The following is a 24013-nucleotide window of genomic DNA, read 5'->3' on the forward strand; positions in this document are numbered from 1 at the left end:
GCCCGGGCTGCGGGGAGAAGGCATCTGCCAACTCCCAGGTTCCGTCTCCTGCTCTAAATCTATGGAACCCTGAGCTGTGAAGGCAAACTGGGCTCCCGGGGCCCCCAGCCGTTCTGCAAGCAAACGCCAGCACCATCCCGAGAAACAGGGCCTGACTGAGGCCTCACAGGACGCCTGCGGTATTTTCCTGGGTTCTGCCCTGCGTCCACGAACAGCAACCAGGCTTCTGCTGTGCAGATCAGATGGGAGGAGTGAGGCCTAACCGCCTCCCGGGTGAGCACTGAGTAGAAAGAGGCCGTGCACGCTGCTGACACGCTGCAGGGAGAAGTAAACACCCGAGGGTCAGCTGCCTACCCAGAAAGGACCGTGGAGGGTGGGAGACAGACAAGGCCTGTGGAACGTAACTGCTCCGGGGCGCCAGTCACATGGGGCTCTCTGTCCAAGGGAGACAGGAGCCCCCTGACAGATTTTAACAGATTCTGTGTCTCCTTATTTTTCACCTTCGCCACCCATTTGTCAGGTTCGAACTCGGCCTATAGGGTGGTTCCTACAGTCGGAGCCAACACTTAGATTGTAAAAAGCGAAAGATAAAAGACAATAGAAACAGACCGACCCGGGGTGAGGTCGGGGGGGTCAGATGATGGGCTGAAAAGTATTTACTCCCAAGAACTAAATGACAAAATTGACATGCAGCAAGAAACTGAAATTTTTAGGGAAGAGCCAACTGGAAACTCTGGAACTGAAAGATTTAAATACTAACACAATGGATAAGTTTCACACATAACTAAATACAGCTAAAAAGAAATAAGGAATCAGAAGATGTCAGAATGTTCAAAATACAGAGAATAAGATCAAAAGAGCAGCAAGAAACAGGTAAGAGGAGGAGATACATGACCTGGGTCACAGAGTGAGAGGGGAAAGTGAGGCTGAAACGATGTGTAAAGGACTGATAGCTAAGAAATTTCCAAAGCTAATGAAGGACAGACATCAAGCCACAGACAAAGCTGTATCCAGGAAAAAACAGAGACAAAGCCACTCATAGGCGACTGACAGAAACATTGCTAAAAGACAAGAGAGAAATGTCCTAAAAAGAGCCTGCAGGGATCTCCATAAAAGATCAGTATACCAAACGTGTGACTCTGAAAGGGTCACACCCCCCCAAGGGAGATTTAATCCTAGAGAGTCAGGGTGGTTCAAAACAAAATTCAAATAATTGTAAACAGGATGAAGAAAAAAATACACATTCATCTCGATGCAGATTTAACAAAATTCAACATTTTCAATGATAGAAACTCACACAATGGCTACTGGGGAGGCTGAGGCAGGACGACAGTGAGTTCAAGACTAGCTGGGGCAACTTAGCAAGACCAGATCTCAAAATACAACTTTTTAACAGGGCTGAAGAGGTACTATGAGGTAAAGTGCTCACCTAGAATGTGTGAGGCCCCAGGTTCAATCTCCTGTAACACAAACAAAAACAGAAAACCAACAAATCCTGCAGGGAAGGGCCCAGATGCCCTTCCTTCCACCTCGGCCCGTGTGGGCTGCTTATGGACGGAGGTGAGCCCCAATTCTGTAGCCCTGTCTAACTGCGTTGGGAGGGCCGGCGGTGCCCCGTCCCTCCAGGACTTCCCTCCCGTGACTCCCTCCTGCCTCCACAAAGCTCAGCAGAGTGCTTGGTGCGGAGCTGTGGAGCCTGTAGCTCCCTGAGCTCACCACAAGCTCCCAGCCATGTCCATGCCCGGCCCCCGCTCTCCTGCTAGGCAAGGCGCTGCCCGTGCCCAGCTGTGAGGGGTCCAGATAGAGGGACCAGGGCACGTGCCCAGGCCCCTGAGCTACGGCCCTGCCCTGCAGCCCCAGCGGACGTCTTCTTGGCAGCCTGGCCCTCGGGGGCAGGACCCAGGCCTGTGCCCATCTGCTGGGGTCAGGCCTGGGTGTTGTCCATTCTCCTCGTATGAGGGCAGACTTTTACCTAGGATTTACACACAAAAAAGCCCTACATCAATAAAAGAATTAGAAATATGAGTTTAGAAGGAGAAACAAAATCACTTTATTGGAAAGGGAAGAGACATGGGGAAGCAAACCATTTCATTGGGAAAAGGAAAGGAACTAAGTAGATAGATGGCTACCTTGGAGTAAGGTAGGGAGTCTGGGCCGCACATTGGGGGTCTTTGTTCTAAGTCCCTTCTATCACATGGAAAGCAAGGGGCTCCCTTTTGAGAGCTGCTCCAACTTGACGGCTGTTCCGGGCTCTGTCTGGCCATGGCCCTGCCACTGCCCCATACAGGTTCTCATCAAACAGCAAGGTTATAAAAATTAGGAAACTCTTTGCAAAGATGTAAATGCTTTTCTCCTAGAAACACTCTCCAGTCTTGGGGTAAATACTTGAATCATCAACGATAGTTTATAGGCTCCAAGTCAATTGTCTACAAACCCTCAAATGACTTCTGATTTGTAGTAATTTGGGTTTGTTAGATGGAGCAAGGGAAGTAGAAATGAAGTGCCCAGAACAGGTGTAAACATTTCTCAGCGCTGGCCACGGGTGGTGTTAGTGCGGAAGACGGAGCGAGGCCCCCAGGGTTGTCTGGACCTAGGATGCTGTTCGACCACAGGTCGGGCTGAGGTGGAGCGGACCTTACCACTGGTCAGCTCTGAAGCCTCCCTTGCAGGCCTGAGCCACGGCTGGATGCCACTGGGCGTGGAGGAGCATTGAGGGAGCAGGCCAAGGTCTCCACTGGTGGGGATGTGCTTCGGAGGGGACAGCATTCCAGACCTATGCTGGATGGAAACCCCACAACCATGAGTGCAAATAAACCTCCTCTCGGTGTCAGGTACAGTAGTTCCTCCATTCGTGGACTTCATCTGTTCTAAGATCCCGGGAAGACAGCCACATATGGCTGAGGTTCTGCTTATCACCCAATGCGGAGTTTGCAAATGAAAACAAAATTTTGCCAAATGCTCGTTTGTGAACCAAATTGCTGCAAACAAAAGCATTCGTGAACCGAGGCCACTGCACTTGTTATGGCAGGGGAAAGCTGGCCACCCATCAGAGATGTGGAGATCATCCTGGGCTCCCCGTGTAGCCACGGTAATGACAGGGCTCTTAAGGTAGACAGATGCAGGCAGATAGCCTAGGAAATGGCAAGGGGACTCGGTCTGCATCTCGGCTTTGAAGATGGAAATAGAGCCCCACACGACGAACCTGAGAGCCCGGAGAAGCTGGAAGAGGCAGGATTCTCTTCACCAGGCATGGCCCCCGTCCAGCACCTTGCCATCAGCCCACTGTGACTGCACGTGGCCCCAGTGAGATGTGCATTGTGTTCCCGAGGCAACAGGAAGCCCGAACACATGGGACCTGCAGAGGAGCAGTCACTGGAAAAGGCTCCCAGATGAAGGCACAGCTCCCTGAACAGCAACGCCACGGGAAGGGGTTCAGGAGCAGGCGATAGGAGGCCATCAGTGTCTGGTGAGGGTGTGGCCACCAGCTCGGCCCCAGCACTGCCTCCTGAGTTCCTGGGCTTCACCAAGATGCGGACTCTTCCCGCTTCATGCTTGACTGAGGAGGGACAACAGCACTCAGCACCAGGACAGTTAGAAACTAATGGTTACCAGGGTCCTTTTACTCAGCCAGTGCCTCGATGCGGGCTGTGAGGGTATAGAAGCCTTTCTGGTGTTGTTCTAATCACTGCGGATCCTTAAACTCTAACCACTCCTATGACTGAATGGTGAGCGTTGAAATGAAAAATGAGATTTCCTTGCCTGCTGGTTTGGAAGGGCTGCAGCTGTACTGCTCAAATCATTTTTCTCCAGGCCTGTCCTACTGCATGTTCTCAGAATCACAAGTCAGATGCGACTGCATTTGCTCATTCAATTGAAGCTGTTTCCCTTTAATGCAGACCTCAGACCTGCCTTCCTCAGCACACAGCACAGTCGTGTGCAGAGGTGACGGCTGCCCACAGCTGAATGGCTTCCAGGAGGTGGGGACGAGATGAGGCTGGTGTGCAGCTGTGCCTTCAGGGACACATCCTTCCTCTACTTCCCACTCTGAGACCACCACGCCTTCACTGCTCACCACAGGCCCAAAACCATGGAGCCAGATACCCATGGACTGAGGCCCCAGAAATTGTGAGCCCAAAGACCCTCCCTCCTCTAAGGTGCTTCTCTCGGTATTCCATCCCAGGAAAGGACACCGAATCATTCGCCCCAACACTTAGCAACACTGCTGGAAAACTAGAGAGGCGACTTCTGGTTTCGATATAATTTATGACTTCACAAGGGGCTCCCAGCACCCTTAGCTAAGGTGTACACAGGCATGACTTTGTATGTGTGGCACCTGTCAGAAAGTCCTCACTCTTCACGGGAAGGCCTGAGAAAAGCTCTTCTGTAACTGAAAATAAAACTGAGGCAGACTGAGATGCAGAAGTCTCCTCACTGGAGGCCAAGATACCCTGCAGTATTCACAGAAAACTTTCACCCAAAGTCAGGTCAGCGTTCATTTCATTAGGGGCTCAGGAGAGAGCCCAGCATTTCAAATACACTCATATTAACAGTACGCACCAGGAAGACATGTCTTTTTATAAAAAATTTATTTCTCTGTAAATACAAATTCCATTATCAACAAACAATAGTCCAGTGGAAAAATACTAGGCATTAACATTGAAAACTTTTTTTCTTAATAAATAGAACTTTGGCATTCAAAATTCTAGCTGTAAACACTATTACAAAACAGAAACAACCCCTTTACAAAAAAGGGAGGCAAACATGACAGGGCAGAAGGCAAAAGCCAGCCAGCGGCTCCCGTTCCCCTTCACAGCGACTGCCTCTCATCTGGGTCCTGGACACTATTTACACGTGAGGTATCGCGGGTGGCTCAGAGCCCGAACCGGGGGCAGAGCACCAGCCGCCGCCGACTGCGCCCTCTGCTTCTCGCAGCCACTGAGCACCACACGGCTTCCGGAAGCTCACGCTCACACAATTAAATAACAACGCATATATTATCTGTATGTACACACTTACCCACACGTAGACACACTCGGACACACTCCCACGGAGCCCACGCTCCACGGGGAAGGCCGGGCCCCCAGACACGCGCCTGAGCCCCACTAAGGGACCCTCCGTGACGGCACCGCTCCTCGGTCAGAGCCACCCTTGCTCAGGTGTGCGCACGAGAACTAGGGGAGCGGGCACCACACTCCCAGGGCCCCTGTGCAACAGCAACAGATGCTCACTGCAGGCCAAAGGCACGGGAGGTTCTCTGGGTACACAGCCGCAGCGCTGTGTTAGCCTTCCTGGTCTGAAACTACTTCCTATATATTCATATTTCTCTGAAATAGAAAAATCTCAAAACATTTTCCCTTCATGATTAGATGTATGATGTAATCATATGGCAAATACCACCGATGGCTTTCTGGGGCAAAGCTGGAAAGTTTACTCTTTACACAAAGTAAGAAGTCTCTCATCTGTGAACACGGAAGGGACCTCCTTGTGCTGTGAGAAGCGGGCTGGTTAGGCCCACGCCGGCGACGGGAGCATGCGGAAGGAAGGGCACAGCGAAGCCAGCACCCGGGCTTTGCTGCTGGCCCTCAGTGCCTTCAACAGCGCTGGTGCCCTGCCGAGTCTCGCCCGACACAGCTTCCCCCAAGCCCAGGAAAGTCAGAACGCACAGTACTCATCTCAGTAACATCTTCCAGCCTTGAGATTGTCTCCAAGCTATCTAAAGTGGTAAATTCAGTGTAGTAACTTGTCACACCAAAATAAATGTCCATAGGATATAATACTGCTACCATTAAGTAGTGAATCCTCTTTAAAATACAAAAGGGGCTACACTTTTTAAAAATAAATTCAATACTTTTTAAAATCAGAGCCACTGAGAATTCATTAACAGTTTAATTATCAGCTTATCCTGCTGTCGGCACTGGAGGGAACGACAGCCCCCACACCTGTGACCAGGTCTCCACTGGGACAACTGTCCCTCGTCACCCAGGCTAAGTGACCCGGGCCAGTGACCAGGCTGACGTCGAGGGGCACTCCCAGGAGGCGACCACTCCACGCCAGGAGCGAGCGAACAGAGCGCCTGAGAGGAGGGTGCGGTGCGCTCGCTCCGCTAACCCAGGAGGGCGCCTCACCTTACTGTGCAGACAGCTGCCGCCCGCCCAGCTCACATGTGACACCAACCCTACGACCGTTATACACAAGATGGGATCTTGGGGAAGGGGAGATTCTGAAAACAAAAATAAATACTAATAGAATACACTAGTTTCATTCCTCTGCAATTCCTCCAGGGATGTGAGCTCGCTCCCTAGCCCTGAGGGGAGGCTCTCTCTCCGGTGATCTGGAGTCGTTTAGCCCATCCTGCGCTGCCGCTGCCCCTCACCAGAGCACAGGACCTGAAGCCAGGATGGAGCAGCAGCAGCCTGTTCACTTCTCACTACCTCAGAAAAGTGTTATCTCAGCATGGGAATTAAGGGCCGGGAACTTAGTTCAGCAGTTCCACCTGCCTCGCGTGCGCAAGGACCAGAGTTCAACCCCTGGTACCAAAAAAAAGGGAATTAAATTCTGTAACTTTTAGAAAACTAACTTATTACAACAAAAAAATTATTTTATCCCAACTAGGCTAGAAAACTGTATCCAAAATAGATGAAAACAAACAACCATAGCTTCATTTTAAAAACACAACCACTGCAAAAATCTAAAACTAAACTACAAGTCTAGGAGAAGTTTAAGGAAGAACTGGCTGACGCAGAGCAGATGCAATTCGTTCCTCCACCCTATTGTTCAGGGTGCTTCATTTCTGAAGTCCCAGCAGGGCGACGCGGGCTGTCTGGAGACGGAAAGTGTTTCTGCTGCATGGTGGCTGACGGGCGATGGGGACGCTGCCTACTTCAGCAGAAAGCCAGCCTCACATGTGAGCCCCGGCAAAGCACGCAGGGGTTTGGTAGTTATTCACAGCCCTGCCTGTCATCCAGGGCTGACGTTAAACACCAAGTGAGCCCAGTGCCCAGACACACTCTTCCCGGGACATGGTCCGGCTGGCCTGGACCTCGGGCCGAGGGAAGCAGGCCTGGACGCACCCTGAACAAACCTCAGGACACCCACAGGTCACCCTGCCGCGTGGACAGTGACCACCATGAGTGCGTCCACAAGACACGAGGCAGCGCTGCGGGGGAGCTGTGGGACCACACACACCCTCACACAGGCCGGCCTGGCCGAGTTCACACGAGGTGGGGACCCTCGGCTCAGCCGTGTGCTGGTGTTAGTTCCGAGATGAGGAACAGGAGCTGGCTTCTCCCTACAGTAGTTTCAGCTTTAAAACAGGTACAAAATTGTTAACTCAATACTGAGATAAACTACTGTTCCAAAGTCATTGTCAATCTGTTTTCAAAATGATGATCTTGGCCTCAGAAGGCTTTGTTTACAATGATACATATAACAAATAAATAAAAATGAGAAATATTAAGGGGCATGAAAAAATTAGTTCAAATTACGAAAGCCCTCTGGTAACACATGAATCACCTCCAGTACCAAAAGCCACCAAACCACAGCCCGGCCCGGGACAGCTGAGACGCGCCATGTGGCCGCCTCCTTCTGCGGCAGTGCCTGCCGCCTGGCGGAACTCGAAGGCCAGCCCTGGGCAATCCCGAACACGGCGAGAGGGAACAGGGGACGGCCTGTGCCTTTACCAGAAGCTCTGCGCTGTGAGTCTTGAAATCCTTAGAAGTTTTGTAAATAAAACATACACACACAAATAAGAACCCACACATAGGTGCACACACAAGACAGAACAACCGGGGTAAACAGATGCTTCCCTTTCTGAAGGGCGCCCTGCACAGCGTGGCCCTACAATCAATCAGTAGTTTCAGAAGATGGATGTTTTCCTGTAGACTGCATCACATCTTTGAAAAGGCAATCTGATTTCTGCCTGATTAGAAAGCCCTCAGAACCTCCCCACATCCCACATCCCCTCAATGAGACAAATCCACAGAAATCCCTACGCGTAGCCTCGTGTTTCCTGCAGCTGCCTGTGGTGACTCCTACAGAAGACAAAGAACAGCGCAGCAGCTGGTCCCCGCTGTGGAACCCACACTGTCACTGGGTGACGCAGTTGTCCCCCATGTCCTGAGCGTAGCGGTCGGATATTATAGTCCTCAGCTCATCAATGTCCCTCCGCAGCTGGCACACATCAGACAGCTTCTTACTGAGGGTTTCTGGGCTGTGGTCATTCTCCACGTCTTCAGCTGAACAGTTCATGGCTGTGTGAATAAAGACGGAGAGAATATCGGGCACTTTTCTTTGAACAGGCATTGTGGATTTTCACTTTAATCATCATGGAGATATAACACTACATACCGAATACTAGTGAGGCCTGGATTAATTATGCACCATCTGATATAAAATACCATAGATCTTACCCACTTGGTCCTTTAAAGATTTCGCTAGCTACAACGTATGAACTTCATAATGATGCCCACAAATTCAACAGGCTTCCTGGATAGCAATATTCAGAGTGAAAGAAACAGCCTCTAATGTCTCTTGCAAGCTCAACCAGAGCCCTCAGTTCTTTCCACCTGACAAAGTCTGAAAACTGTACAGCCAGAGGAATTATTCTAATTGTTATGATCACAAAGTGAGGTTTTAACTGGCATGCAAATACTAGTTTTCAAAATACATGGAGAGACTGCAGGGACTCCACAACTCCTAAAAGCTTGGGTGGAGCAGGCAGCTGGCCACAGGGCATGAACAGCTGAGGGAAACCCATGTCAGCTGGCTCCCCAGAAGTCCTCAGCAAAGCAAGCCTGGCAGTGACTAGGCAGAGCCTCTCTTCTTGTCTCCAGTCAGCCGGGAGGTGTTGGGGGCAACCACCAGTACCTGTTATTTTAATACACGTGAACGGGAACTCTGGAGTTCCCCATGACCCAGGAGTCCGCGCAGCGCTCAGTTCGGTGGCTTGTTCTCAGTGCTCTATGCACAGCTTCTGGGATCTGCTCATGCCCACAGGGAAATGACCAAGCCGCACTTAGGAAGATACAGGCCTTGGTTCACCAGGTAGGCCAAGAGGGCAGAATGAAGGCACAGAGGCAGGAAACAAAAGAGCTGACAGAATCTAAACAGGAGAGGTTCACTAGTAGGAAACCAGGTCCTGGTGTAGACAGATCACCTGGCGAAATGGGCTTGGGGAAGGAGGGGACCTGGTGACAGAGACATCAGCTCAGGCGAAGGCTGTGACCATGAGTTAAGGTCAGCAGTGCAACAAGATCTGATGGTGACGTAGCAGGAGGGTGAGGGATGCTGATCCGGAGCAGAGACAGGGTGTGATCGGCTAAAACCTGGGCTGGGTGGGAGGTGGCTGCAGTTCGACTCTGAGAAGCAGGTCTTGGGCAGGAAGGCAGCCACGCTCCAGCTGCTCTAACAGGCTCAGCGTCTCCACTCAGGAGTCCTCAGCCTCAGGCAGGACAGGTGGACCTCTGTGGGAGAGCGCAGAGTCTTAGGACCACAGAATATGGCAGGGCTGGGGAGCGCTGCTCGAGGGCACCCAAGGCCTCAGGCGTAAGGGCGGAATCTGAGGGTCCTTACGGAGAGCACAGAACGCCAGAGCCAGCTGGGAACCAGGCGGAGACCTGGACTTCCACGTGGCCTGCAGGCAGCTGGCAGGGCCAAATGCACACGCGGAGTAAGATCTGCTCCTCGGAGCCCAGGGACTGGCAGGAAGGGTGGGACTGTGGAGCAGAAGACACTCCGCCACCCACCAATGGCGGCCTTGCTTCTTGTTCCCAGAGGCCAGGCCTCTGAGCTAAGCTCCACAACACCGTCGCTGCCCCGAGCCTGCCATGGCTCTGCCCAGCCCCGCTGCCAGGCAGCCGCAGTGCCAGCCACACCGTAGCGCTCGCACTAAACCAGCCCGTGCTCCCCAGCTGCAGTCCCGGCACAGACGCTCTCAGCATTCAGTGCTGCACACGCACCTGTGCGGTGGAAGGCACCGTCCTGCTGACTGCTAAGTACAGCACTTGGTTTGCTGAATGCTAAGAGCAAGAGCAGCACTGGGCCCGCGGGGGACAGGATCTCTGGAGGAGACGGAGTGAGACCGGCCCTGCTCCAAGCACCGCCTCACCTGGCGGTCACCTCTCCCTGGAGCCCCTTTCTGCTCTGCCACACAGACCTGTGTGCAATGCCATCACCGCGGAGCCACAGGAGCGAGGGACAGCCCACCTGGGGCCTGGAGGGCTCACACAGGCCTGCACGGCGGGTGCCATGAGGGAAGGGGCAGCGCGGGGGCTGCAGGGCAGGAGTGGCTGTGAAAGCACTGCCCTCCCACAAGTGAACCTCGGGTGTCCCCAAAGGACTGTGCCTTGGAGCCCTGGGACAGGCCATAGGCCCAAGCCATCTGGCGGGACACCTGCTGCTGGGCAGGAATGTGTTAATCTACACAACCACCACCTGAAACACACTGAAACATCACTGCTTCCACTTCTAACACCACCCAGGCACGCAGCCTTGGACCAAACCCAGGACACCAAGGACTCTGCCGGGCACCCACCGCTTGTAAGCGCAGGGAGGTACATTCCAGGGAGGGCTGACCCCAGCCACACCTAGAAGCCACAGCTCCAGAAGGGAAGGCGGGAACACAGCACCCAGGGAAAGGCAAGCAGAGCTCCTGGTTCATGAGGATCGGCTTCTACTTGGTGAGCCGCAAAGTAAGGCCCAGTCCCCAGCACTTACACCTGATCCCCAGCAGTAAGGAGAGATTGGGCTCTTTGCCCTGGGCCCGCTGATTGAGGATACTGCACAGGGCCTTCAGGTCGAGCAAGCAACAGGACATCTCCCTGAAGAGCTGATCGATCACTGTCAGGTCAAAGAGCGGCCGCTTGGGAGGCACCGTCTGCTGCCCTGGCAGCTCTGCTTCTGGGCCCTCACCCGGCAGAGAGCTGGGCTCTTCCGTCTGTCTGCAGTCCTGCGATGATCAGAAACACCAGCCGTTAGAACAGGAGGGCACGTGAAAGCCTTGCAGGATGGCAGTTCCCCTGAGTCCATGACCTGAAGTCCATTACCAAGTGTCACATTATATGTGCTCTAAACAAACTGCACACAAGTGGCGAAGAGAGAAAAAGAAAAATATTCATTTATACAGTGGATTGGTTCTTCTTTGTCATCCACCCCCTAGAATAAGCCCAAGAGAAAAAGCATTAAATCCAAACAATCTCAGGTTTTGGACTTTCTCTCATCAGAAGCATCTTGGTTACGTGTGCATTTTTCTAGGGCTGGGGATTTATCTCAGTGGCACTGCGCCTGCCTCTCAAGTAAAAGCTCCTCCTGAGTTCGATCCCTGGTACTGGAAAAAAAAAGTGTGCATTTTTCTATAAATCATATTTATCCTAAGGATGAAAAGAACTTTAAGTCATTTTCACCTTATTCAGTAAAATAAAATTAATTATTTGTGGTTACTTTTTATCTACTGAGAAAAAAGTATGTTATTATGTTAATGTTGATAGGAACCAAAAAATTCAAGTTTTAAGAGTTCTGAAGATATAAATTTAAAAATCAAGGGGAAAACCCTCCATAACTCAAGATTTGTTAAATTTAAACTGGAAGTATCAATATGAACTCATGATTTACTACTCAAAATTCGGCCTGCAGCTCCAAAATTATCACCTCTTAATTCTGAAAACTGCTAATTAAAGGTAAGTTTAATTAGCTTTCCTACTGGAACAGTATTTTAGGGTAATCAGATAGCCTACAGTGATGATGAAGTTTTTTTACAGATAAATGCCAGTATAAATGTAAAGAGATGATGTAATTGGAAGAAATTAACATTTTTCAATCATCTAATGATTTAGGCACTGATCACCAGTGGGTGCCAAACCATCGAGGGAAAAGGCTGTGGTAATTCACACATCCAGACCCTTCTGGCGTGTCCAGGGACTGCAGCTTACAGAGGAGAAGTCAGGCTGCCACCACCCTCACCCGGAGAGATCTCTCATGTGCCGGGTCGAGGGACAACCAGACACTGTGGAGTCTGACCCAGAACAACCTGACCCTGTGACAACCAGACAACGTACAACTTGATGGAGTGTCTGATGGTCAGCACTGTACAGTCTGATCTCGTAAACGACACTCACAAAGTATCTCACTCCCTTAAAACATGAATGAATCACATGAGGCCTTTAGCTGTAATGTGTAGCTTCAAGGAATCCAAGGGGGTAAAGAACAAGGTAAATGACACCCAGGAGGAAGCAACTGGACAAACCTATGGGGTGGGACAATCTACAAGTACGAGTCTTCAACAATACAATTTACACATGCAAGTAAAGGGTCTGAGGGCTTAGAAGACACCACAATCAAATGCAATGAAATAAGTAGTCCTTGACTAAATGCTGTTTGCAATGGTACTGAAAATATCTGAAGTGGGGAACTCTGGATACAGCCTAGGCATTATCCAATATCAAGGCATCAGGTGACAATTACGGTTGTTTAGGGAAACGTTCCTAACTTCTGGAAATGCATTCTTAAGTATGGAAGGGTGAAATGAACCAAGTGAGTCATGGTAGGCATGTTCTTCAACACAGTGCAGCCCTTCCCTTGTGCTGCTGAGACAGGCAGCTGTGCCCGTGATGAGCCCTCACCCACGCCTTCCCTGTAGATGCCCAGGGCAACTCCATTTCTATTCGGGTAATGCCCTCTCTGCTCACTGTGGGGCGGTGGTCTGCGCAGTGTCCGACCTGGCTGGAGAAGTCTGTGCAGCTGTGCTCCAGGACATGAGAAAATTAAAGGTCTGTCTTCCTACTGGAATGTTCCTAAGAAACCTGATGGATCTAATTACCTGGCACATCAAAATCAAGTCTCCGGTTTAAATAGTGTTCCACTCATTAATACACACAAACTAAGCCTCGGCTCGAAACTGAAGGAGGTGTGTGCTGTCCTTCCCAGGGAATCTGCGCTTCTCCTACTCACCTCGAGCAGCCTTCTCGACAATCTCTGGAGGTTTCTTTCTTTCCTCTCTAGCTCTTCCATCATCTTCTGTGCAGTCAACTTCTCCTCACACAGTTTCCCTTGGATGGACTAGAACAACAATAACGATGTAAAGCAGAGCAGGGAGTGCGTATAAGAAAGGGTGGGTGGGTCCAGAGTAACCACTGACATTGGCCTGCGTGCTCTGGAAGATGGAGTGTCTGAAGTAAAGATACGGAACAGTGTCCATGCAGAGAATGACAGTACAGCATCATGAAAACACCCCCTTTTGTGTTTCATCACTAAGATCTAAGTTTCAGAGTAGCTTACCTGCGATGCTTTTCTCACATAATTCTAACGAATGGCCACAAGCCTCTTAAAACAACCCACGTCACTTCAGAGTAGATGGGCTCTCTGGGAATGCAGATTTCTGGGCACTGAAATTACTTCCTAACTGCATTTCATGGAATGATATATGGACATTTATTTACTTAGCTGAATATTTATAACTTCTGGCCTGACCATATTATTTGTCTTTAATCTAGAATTCAACCTTAAGTTTCTTAAGATCTGTATAGCTTATGTCTAGATGTCCTCCCAAAACCTGCTGTAGTCACAAGTGGGGGTTTTCAGAGGTGCTGGATCTGGAGTGTGTGATGCTGGAATTGACTCATGGTGCAGTGCTAGGCTCAAGGGCACTAGGATTAAGGTGTGAGTGCTGTCCGCTCTAAGTAGCCTGGATAAGATTTAAGGGACAGAAAGAGCTGTGGTCATCCCTTGATACTCTGCTACCTTCTGTCTACCATGTTTCTCCTCTACCACCCTGCCTTGGAGGCAGCTATGACTGAATCCTCTACAAACTGTGAGCTAAATCAACCTTTCCTCCTTTAACTTTGGGTGATGGTTATTTTGTCTCAGCAATGAGAAAGTGACTAAGATAGAATTTGGTGACAGAGAAGTGGGTCATGGCAGCGACTGTACCTGATCATGTGGTACAAGAGCCTTTGGAGCTGACTTATAAGAAGGAGAAGTCAGCAAAGATGTGGAGATGCTGCCTGAAAAAGTAGAGCTGGAATGTCTGAGGCTATACTTGATGGGAGATTCTGGTCAGAGCTCAGAAGACCAGAATGCTGATAGAAATTCTGCTGCTAAAGGCCAGGCTCAGGAGGTTTCTGCTGGGAAAGACCACTTTGGCTGCTGGATTCCAGATAATGTGTGCTATACTTTGGCAGAAAGTTTGTCTGCAGTTTGTTCATATCCAGAGACTGCCTGAGATTGAGATGCAGGTGTTGGGTTAATTAATCCAGCAGAAGAAACGATATTGAGGCAGTGGCATGGTTTTTAAAAAGCCAAATTTATGTTGAGAATCAATAGCAAAGAGTCCAGCAAAATGATTTAAAATGTTTTGAGTTTGGCCAGAAAGGAAGCTCCAGTAAAGTTACATCCTGCAAAGATGGAACAGAGGAGAAATTAGTCACTGAATAGACTAGCCAGAAAAAGCCAAGTTTTTCAAAAGACAACAGAAAAGATAACCTGTAGACATCACAAGAACCAACAGGACTCCAGCCTTTGCAGCCTCAGAGTTGCAAAAGTGAAAGACTTTGCTTTGAGAAGAGAGCCCCAGAGGACCATGTTCCAGAATAGCAGTGGCCTAGGGAAATTGTTCCTCGGGATTTGGTTCATAAGCCCTGGACTCCCTACAGCCAGGAGAAAAGGAAACCTGGCTACTACTTTGGCTGGCAGCAGACCCTGGCATCATTCACGTGGTGCTGGTTTTCAGGAAGGCTTCTGCCCAGATTTCAGAAGGCCCAGGCAGCCAGGCAGGACGCCCCTGAGAGGGCAGTGTGTCAAGCTGTGAGTGTGAAGCTGAGGCACAGTGGAGACCCCAGAAGTTTGGAGAAGCCAGGAGTGTGGATCACCTATGAAAAACTGTGAGGGAGCACAGCCAGCCCCCCAAAATGCCATGGAAGCTACAATCACCAGAAGTGCCGTGGGGCGGAGTCACTAAGCCCTTTGGAGCTCATATCACACCACAGATGCTGGAAAGGAACTACAGGAATTAATGTTTTTGCCCTTCTGGATTTTGGACTTGCTTCGGTCCCGTTTCTTTCTATTCCCTTCTTTGTACCTTTTGGAATGGAAATGTCTATGTTGTGCTATTGAATGTTGGAAGTGTTTAACTTCTTTTCACTTGTACAGGGGCTCAGACCTAAGAGTTTGTCTTAAACCTCAGAGGAGACTTTGGACTTGGACTTTTCAGCGATGTTGAAACTGTTAGGATTTTTGCAACTCTTAGACATGGAATAAATGCCTTTTGCATAAAGGGACTTGTGTGTGTCTCCGGGGGGCCAGGGTGGAATGTTACAGCTTGGGTTTGGAGGTCCCCTCAAAGCCTCATGTGGTCATAGGTGGGGCTTTTTCATAGGTGGCTGGATCTAGGTGGTGTCTAGATCTAAACGCTGGAATTGGTTCATGGTCAACACTAGGACCAAGGCACTAGGATTAAGGTGTGAATGCTGCACACTCTAAGTAGCCTGGATAAGATATAAGGGACAGAAAGAGCTGTGGTCGTCCCTGTTGTTTTGTTACCTTTGCTCTCCATGACTGTTTCTCCTCTACAACGTCTCTCTGCCATGCTACCCTGCCCTGGAGCCAGATGATTATGGGCTGAAACCTCTATGAACTGTGAGCCAAATAAACTTTTCCTCTTTGACAATGGGAGATGAGTATTTTGTCTGAGCAAAGAGAAAAGTAACTAAGACAAGGGTTGTGACTGCTTATTAGAATTATGTAGAAGCATCAAAGATAAGCTAGTTTAAAACTTACATTTTAGTAGCGAAAATCTAACAGAAAATCTAACAGAGTGTGTTCCTAATGCTGCACTATCATGCCCAATTCAGAGGCATGCTGAATGTAACACAGTTAATAATGTTTCTGCCCAGCCATGAGGTGGTCCTCTCCACGAGAAGCAGCCACAAGTGCATGACAGTAGTGCCGTTTGTCAAGAGGAGAAATGGGTCTGGGAAACCACGGTGAGCTTCACAAGTCACGTGGTTGGGCTCAAGGACACGGAACATAAACTCAGACAGGAGCTCGCACACAGGTGTGCTCACCCTGAAACCCAGGCCCTGTGCGCTCTCCTGGCGAGTACTGAGCATGAGTGCTAAGAGCTGTCTGAGAGCAGCATGCCACCTGGGGCATTTTGTATCTTACACTGTATGAAAAAGTGTATTTTTGAGGGATCAGGGAAAAAAGGGAGAAAATTTCTAATTTTCTTAGGGTCTCTAATTAAGACAAAATAGAACAAAACCTAACTCCAAAGGGAAGCACAGCTCATGTGGTAAACAACACTATTTAAATCTTTCTCTTTTAAAAATCATTCAGTCTTTCACAATAGGTATTAAGTAAGTAATTCCTTTTTGGTATTTTACCTAAAATTCATATAAGCTTTTGAAATAGATATTAGTATTTATAAATTCAAATGTACAATATATTTATTTTGACATATTAATCAATACCAAGTGTTATTTTGTGTGTACAATATAGAAAGAAAACCCGAGAGATATTTCAGTTTATTTGTTCTATCAAGAATGAATAATGCTGCATACCTAAAATGAACCAATAAACTCAATGAGAAAAAAAAAGAATAAATAATGCATGTTATTTCACAAAGAATTTTACAAAGCATTTTTTGGATCTAAGATTTTAAAAGCAGGGGTGAATTGCTCAAAATGGTGGCATTCTACTATCCAGAAATTAAATGACCTACATTCTTTTCTGAAATAAATATTGGGCTCTGTGAAATTCAGATTAACAACCTGCTATGATTCAATGGATGTGTTGGGGATTAATAAAATTTTGAATTAAGTTTCAAATGTCCACAGTCTTTCTTAAATTCCTAGTAAACATTTTTTAAAATTCTACTAAGTTACTAACCTACTGTGTGTTTATTTTTGTTTGTTTGTTTGTTTTGAGACAGGGTCTCACTATGTAGTTGAGACTGACCTGGAACTTACGATGTAGCCCAGGCTGGTCTTGAACTCACAGTGATCCTCCTGCCTCAGCCTCCTGAGTGCTGGGATTATAGGTGTGCACTACCATGCCAGGCTCGTGCTGGTTTTTGAATAATTTTGAATTTTGAGTTCGAGACAAAAATAAGGGAGTGGTGAGCACATACAGATGAGTTAAAGCCAGGAAACTGGGTAAGATCACCGAGAGAAGTTCTGCAGTGTGTGTTTTTATCACGGCACGTTCTACTAGGCTAAATTTAGTTGGTTCTTTTGCTTACACCAATAAGCCTAAATGACTTCTACCAGCCAACAAATATTTATGCAAAAACCACAAACTGCTCGTCTCTGTCACACTAGCAGAGAGCCCACGCCACAACCTGCCCGGTCACACCTCCGGCAGAACAGCCCTGACAGGCCCACAAACAGCTCCTGATGGCGCTGGAGGGCTGGGTGTGTGTGGAAAGCGGCCCGCTCCTCATGCTTCTGCACAGTGCAGGCCGTGCTGTTACCCAGCACAGCTCTATGAGCATTTTGTGCTGCGCAAGGCACTGTGGAGCCCGACCTTGGCCTGATCCTGCACGGAACCCACCAAGTAAAAGGGGCCAGGTGCTTCGTCCAGGCATGTGGTGACTACAGGGCACACACTCCATTTGCGAGACAGAGGAGCGTGGCAGAAATACCACAGGCAGCCCTCAAGAGTCAGGACAAACGTGAAACACAACTCAGCTGCACCAGCGACACACAGGCGGAAACCAGGCCTCAAGATAAGGACAAGCTGACCAGACCCGCACACGTCCTCAGAGGACAAACCAGGGCCTAATGAAGGCTAAACAGACACCAATCACCCCAGTGGTGACCAGAGACCTCTGGCCTCCTACTCCCTGGGAGAACCTTTGTTCTTTCCATCCATGCTTGTTACGTGACCTGTTTCCCAAATGGACACCAATGCCTAAGTGACCACACTTGTAACCTGACTGGATGATCATGGCTGTGGCCCACGCTGTACCCACGTGGATTTCACCCTGTCCTCATCAATATCTTCCTACTTTTTCTTTGGTACCAGGGATCAAACTCAGGTCCTTGCGCTTGCAAGGCAGGCAGCAGAACCACTGAGCTAAATCCCCAGCCCAGTATCTTCCTACTCTTAACTTCTGTTGTTTCTAGGACTCATTCTCCGATTTCTAGAGAACAAGAACTCAGCATGTCATAGAGTGAACAGGTTGGGAGATATAATATTTCATATTTCATCCCTGATATTATTTCCTGTAGTACAATCTGTGAAAACGGACCCACTGTGGAAACCAAACCTCAGATTCCAGGCAAACACGAGGTGCTTTCTAGAGAAGTGACTAGTGCTCCAAGGCTCCAGTTTAAAAAACGTCTGTTGGGTCTAGGAAAAGACTTTATGTAAAGTTATTTGTCACAGAGCCATGGCAGGAGCTAGCTGGGAGCTTCTATGCGTTTCCGCCACTCTCTTGGGCCATTCAACTCTATTCTATGCAGCCAGCATCAAGGCCCAGGGCAGGAGCTGGGGTGACCTCAGGGCCCAGCGAGGCCTGGCTCTGCTGTGTGGAGAAGGAAGAGCACCGGCAGAGCAGAGCTCTGCAAGGTGCACAGGATCACCAGCTCCCCAAGCCCTGCCACCAGCTGTCCTCTCACCTGGGCCCAGTGTGGGCAAACATTCATTCAATCCCCTTCCGTGTTCCTCTGGACTGAGGATGACGAGGGCTTTGAAAATACTTGTAAAAACGCAGAGAGAAGCCCTGGGGACTCTGCAGAGCTGCCCCATCCCAAATTGGTGAGGGTTCCAAAAGAAAGCAAAGGTTCTGGAAATGGCCCTCTAAGCACCCAGGAAACCAAGGAAACTTTCAATAAAACCCATATAAAACAAAACCAGCACGGACCTTGGAATGTGCAACATGACCCATGCCACGCTACCTCTCACAACCCTGGCCCGGCCAGCAGCACGGTCTCTGCCCTTGCTCTCTGCCTCAAGACAACAGGCCAGGACCAGCAGCAAGCATTCTTCTGGGTGATGTGGCCAGGGCTGTGTCTCAGTGACCATGCTGCACAGACGGTAGTGCTCCCTCCTCCTCCTGATCCCCACCTGGGCCTGGCTTCTCTCTGGGGTGCTCAGCTTACAGGCAGGAGCTCCAGCAGGTTCTGGGGAGAGTGGGCTGGGGAGACCAGCAGAGGAGCCCCAGCCTGCAGAGCAGAGATGGCTGGGCAGCTCCCCTCTGCCCTGTCCTCTGCCCGAGGAGACACAGGCCACACAGCAGGAGTCCTGGCGCCATCTGCAAGGAAGTGACTCCACACGAGGTGTGCACGCAGAAGCCCGAAGCGAGGGGCAGCCTCCGAAACCCTGAAGGCAAAGGCAGCCGGCAGGTAACTACTAGGTCCCTGCTGCTGCAGAATGAACTGCATACTGGCTACTTTTCCAGAGCAAATACACAGCTGGGAACCTACTCTGAAACTCAGAACCAGTCTCCGATGCTACCTAAAGGAAGGAGCCCTGCAGTGAACCAGAATGGATTAGTCTGGGAAATAGCTGGGGTCAAGCGTGTGCTAAAACCAAGTGTGGCTGAGGCAGAAGGATCATCAGTTCGAGCTCAGCCTGGACAACGTAGTGAGACTTGTCTCAAAACATGCATCAAAAAGGGCGGGCTGTAGCTCAGTGCCGAGGCCTTGGGCGTGAGAGAAAACCAGCAGGCAATTAGTGCCATTTGACAGAAAGCTGCCATCAGAAATGAAATACGGAAGACAAACCCAGACCCAGACACACACATGAAATGTCCAGAAGAGGCACGTTTATGGACAGGAGAGAGTGGTGATTCCTACTGCCGAGGCAGAGATGAGTGCTCACAGACAAAAGCTTCAAGGTTCTTCCTGAGGCAATAAAAACAAAATTCTAGAAGTGACTGTCACCTTGATTTAGTGTACTGCAAATATATTAAAAAGTACTGAATTGGGTACTTTCAAATGTGTAAATAGTATGTTACATGAATTATGTCTCAAAAATGCTACTACTTTCATTTACACTTCAATAAACATTTAAATATTTCTCAGATGTTTATTTTGCTTTTGTTTCTTGCACTTTTGGTGTCAATCCAGAAATTACTACTACCACCAATGTTGTGGAGCTTTCTTCCCTCCTCAGATTTATTCTAGAAGTTTTATAGTTGTAGCTTTTATGTTTAAAATAATTTTGAATTTTATTTATATTTACAAAGGAAATAAAATTATTTGCAAAAAAAAAAAGCTACTAAAATCAGTACAATCAAGAAAATATGTAACTTTTATAATGAAGAATCTTCAGCAGGACTTTCCCTTTTCTGCAACACACCCTACAGCAGGCCAGGTGGGCAGTGGCTCTGTAAGTAACAGGCAAGTAAATAAAAAAACAGAAGTCTTTCATTTCCACACTGTGGGCGATGTGTTGTGCATCAAGCTCTCTGCTAAGGTCTGAACTTCCACTCCTGAGAAAACTCAGAAGGACAGACATAAATATGCACATGTTATGGGCTGGCGACACAGGAGTGACAGGTGGCATTGTTTGGAGGGGAGCCGAGTTAATAAGAGTGGCAACTCTACTGAACGGGGCAGAGCAGCTCTCCCCAGATTTGATAAAATAATGCTTCTGTGGAACCCCAAGGGCCAAGCACGTGTGTCGGGGGACCGAGCAGGGGCAGGCGCAGTGCTCTGGGACACTTGGCTCTGACCTTGGCCAAGCACCGGCACACATACCTACAGGGAGCTAGGGAGGAGCTGCAAGACCCGATGGGGTGACACACTTAGGAGCTCGGGCTTTCACCCACACATCACAGAGAGGAACCAGACTGTTTCTAAACTTAATCATTTTAACATCATCAGAGAGCCAAGATATGCTTAGGAAAAGCATGACTGGAAACAGAGAAAGCCAGTTAGGAGAAAGGCCAGAGTGGTAACAGGTCCTGATGTTGGCAGACCCGTGCATGGAACACCAGTGAGGGGACACAGCGCCTGGAGGGTTCCAGTAGTCAAGTGACAGCGCAGAGAAGCACCTCAGTGGGGAGCTCTGGGAACATCTGCTGGAGGGAGGGAGGCCGAGGTGGACAGCGCAGGACTGTGAACCTGTTTCCACAGGGAAATCTGTGTGGAGACAGAAATGAGGGACGAGAGCCCGCACGCTTCCTACGTGACCACTGATGGCCTACGCGGAAGGCAGTGAGCTCAGCAGTGAAGACAGACTACACCTGTGCCTGTGAAGCACGGCAAACAGTCCTTGCAACTTTCTGTAACTGTTTCTAAAAACTGAAAGATTACTATTAAAGATTCTGTGATTTCACCTCAAGTGCCATTAATGTTTTCATAAAAATGTAAGTATGCTTTAATACTTGTAGGTTGTGTGAGAAGTAATCAGCTTGTCACTGAATGAAAATGAGGACGAAATATTTCTTACCTGAAGTTCTAAAGTCAGCCGGTTAATTTCATCTTGCTGGCTGCTTATAATCTAAAACACAGAAAATAAGTCAGTTTGAATCAATTCATTTCCCCCCTTTGCTTTCTAGAAGTACCAATATTTCAAGAAATAAAGGAAAATATATGGGATTATAAACTTATTTTAAAAGGATCATTTTATTACAAAGGTATTCACAGCAAGTATTACTGAAATAGCAATGTCATTTGGATCATATATACATATATAAAATTGCAAAAGTCTTTCTTGTTAAACTTTTCTTTATGCAATTTATGAACACTTTTGAGACTGAATAATTTAGGAAAAAATATATGCTTTGGTTTGGCCTTTTATTTAGATTTAAATCATTTACATTTCCTTAAATTGCTATTTTATTTTGAGATAAAGCATTCAAACTAAAAATCTCACACTATCACACATTAGCCAATCTGTAAAGCACAAACAGCCGTGTGCTGGCCATGCTCACCACCGCAGCCCGCTCACCTTGCCGGCTGCCACGTTCTGTTCTCTGAGATCATCATTTTCACTCTGAAGCTGTTTTGTGTCTAACATGGGAAGGCGGATTCCATCTTCAAGGCATCTTTCTACTTTTTGCTGCAGACTGTTTTAGAAAGATCAGTATATGAGGAAAAGAAGCTCTATTTGTTGATCTGGGTAGTGGCTTCAACACAATGACGTTCCTTCTTCGGATATTTTTTAATCAAGTAAGCAGACCCACATTTACACAAGTAAGAAAGGTTTACAATTAGCCAGGGGCTGGCGACCTCCTCAGAAACAGCAAATCTGAGACCAGAGTTGCCCATCACATGACCCTTTAGGCTCAGGTGAAGCCCTTCATCACCTAACCCTGAGCTCTGTCCTCCAGCCCCAGCTGCTCCTTCTCTAAGAAGGACTAGGAATATGGATACACATCTTTGGTCCTTCAGTCCAAGCTCAACACAAGTTTCCTCGTAAGGACAACAGTTACCTGAACCAGCAAAATAACACTGCTTCTTAATTGATAAGAGCAGTGATTCACTGTTACAACCTAGCTAACAGTTTGTCCTATACCCGCAGTAGGGAGAAACAACAGAAGGAATCCCTCTGGCACCTTAAACATGAAAGAAAAGGGGAGCAGATACTAGTTTTGAGAAAAACACACTAGTAATGTTCTGGTTAAAAGAAATCGCATCAGCAACAATAACGACCAAAACGAAAACTGTTAACAGCTGCAGGAATTATAGGGACGGCTCTACTTCAGCTGATAACCGTGCTTAAGAATCACAGAGTACTAAAAAATTTCTTATAATTGCATTTTGCTATTTTCTTTTTCTTTTTCCAATTATTATGGCTACCTGAAGCTTCTTCTCTCTTCCAAAAGAAATGTCATATTCATTAGTTCTTTAACTGAGAGTCCTAGGTGGTACATAAAGGCTTCAGACAAGTTTTATGAATAATGGCACAAGAAATTTTTATGTATCGCTAGTTGTCATGAAAGTATTTGCTTTCTTAATCTGTAAGTGAAAACTATTTCTAGTTCAGAGTAAGCTCTTTCTCAGTTCAGTATCTTGACACTACCTTCCATGTACTGACAACATTTGAAGACATTTAGAGAGAAAAAAGGAAGATGTTAAAGTCTTCGAGGTAAGGAGAAAAATGAGCCAGCCATGAAGAGGGCCAAGTGTCTGTGTCGTGGTAAAACATGACACCGCGTGTTCCCCCACACTGATGTCTGTGTCCTGCACATCGCAGCAGCAGGGGAGCTGTTACTGCTCAAGACAGGTCACCCTGCCACTGTCACCTCTGGTGGAGCACTTCTCTCAGTTTAGAAACCCCAATGCTCTGAAGAATCCAAGAAGGAAGAAGCCAACAAGTACACAAAACAGGTGAGCATAATGACACAGTGCTGGTCACGTACGTATCTGAAGTTCTGGGAAACGCACTGTACCTGACCACCAGTCAGCGACACAGCCGCAGTGCTGGCGAACCACACACGTCACATTTCTCTAGCTCTGTGCCTCTACGTGAGAGCGAGAGAAAATTCTAGAGCAACACACCCTCAGATTGCATCGAATCAAGTAAAAAACGTGGAAATGTTTTACAAAGTGCACAATAACAAATCTTTCCCAATTCAAAGTGTGCTCCAAAAAAACTAAAAAAAGAAAAAAAATCTAAACAGACGGCCTAAAAACATAAATACATAAAAGCACACAGCGGAACAGAACATACTCAACTATACTGCTTGGTTTAGGGAGACGGTGCTGACAGGACTGAACAGACACAGGGTCTCTTATCAGTGAAGGTGATGAAGGAGAAGGAGAAAGCACAGCTGGCGTCATAAAAAAGTCAGGAAGCTGTTTTGAGACTAAGGAACAGGTACAAGGTGTGGAATTACAAAGAAGCGGAACTGAACTATTAGCAGAAAATAAGGCAAACATGAAGAGAGCATCACAAGTAAGTGACTTTTGGGGCTGGCATCAGGCATGCTGAAGACAATGAGAGTGTTGGGCATCTAAAAAATAATTTTAAAAAGGAATACCAGGCATATTTAAGACTTTGAAGGCAGAAGTACGGTAATGTTTACATGAAATTCACGTGGAATCGGATGGATTATATATATACATACATA

General features: G+C 48.1%; 1 protein-coding gene across 4 annotated transcripts in view; it reads right to left on the minus strand.

Moving 5' to 3' along the window:
• Window positions 1-4601: 4601 nt before the first annotated feature.
• The window catches only part of Cep85l (centrosomal protein 85 like), a 97702-nt gene continuing 78290 nt past the window's right edge, over window positions 4602-24013 (minus strand). For 3 of the 4 annotated variants that reach the window (XM_010644961.2, XM_010644962.2, XM_010644964.3), the window contains exons 10-14: window positions 21889-22006; window positions 21388-21438; window positions 12943-13050; window positions 10714-10945; window positions 4602-8249 (exon numbers count right to left, since the gene is read on the minus strand). In XM_010644961.2, coding sequence (XP_010643263.1) covers window positions 8086-8249; window positions 10714-10945; window positions 12943-13050; window positions 21388-21438; window positions 21889-22006 — 673 coding nt within the window. In that variant the 3' untranslated portion in view covers window positions 4602-8085. The remainder of the gene's footprint in view (window positions 8250-10713; window positions 10946-12942; window positions 13051-21387; window positions 21439-21888; window positions 22007-24013) is intronic. The other variant, XM_033763197.1, reaches the window with a different exon arrangement.

This window comes from Fukomys damarensis, unplaced genomic scaffold (assembly GCF_012274545.1).
Source record: "Fukomys damarensis isolate Sample0158 unplaced genomic scaffold, DMR_v1.0_HiC HiC_scaffold_14, whole genome shotgun sequence".
Classification (NCBI taxonomy): Eukaryota; Metazoa; Chordata; class Mammalia; order Rodentia; family Bathyergidae; genus Fukomys; species Fukomys damarensis.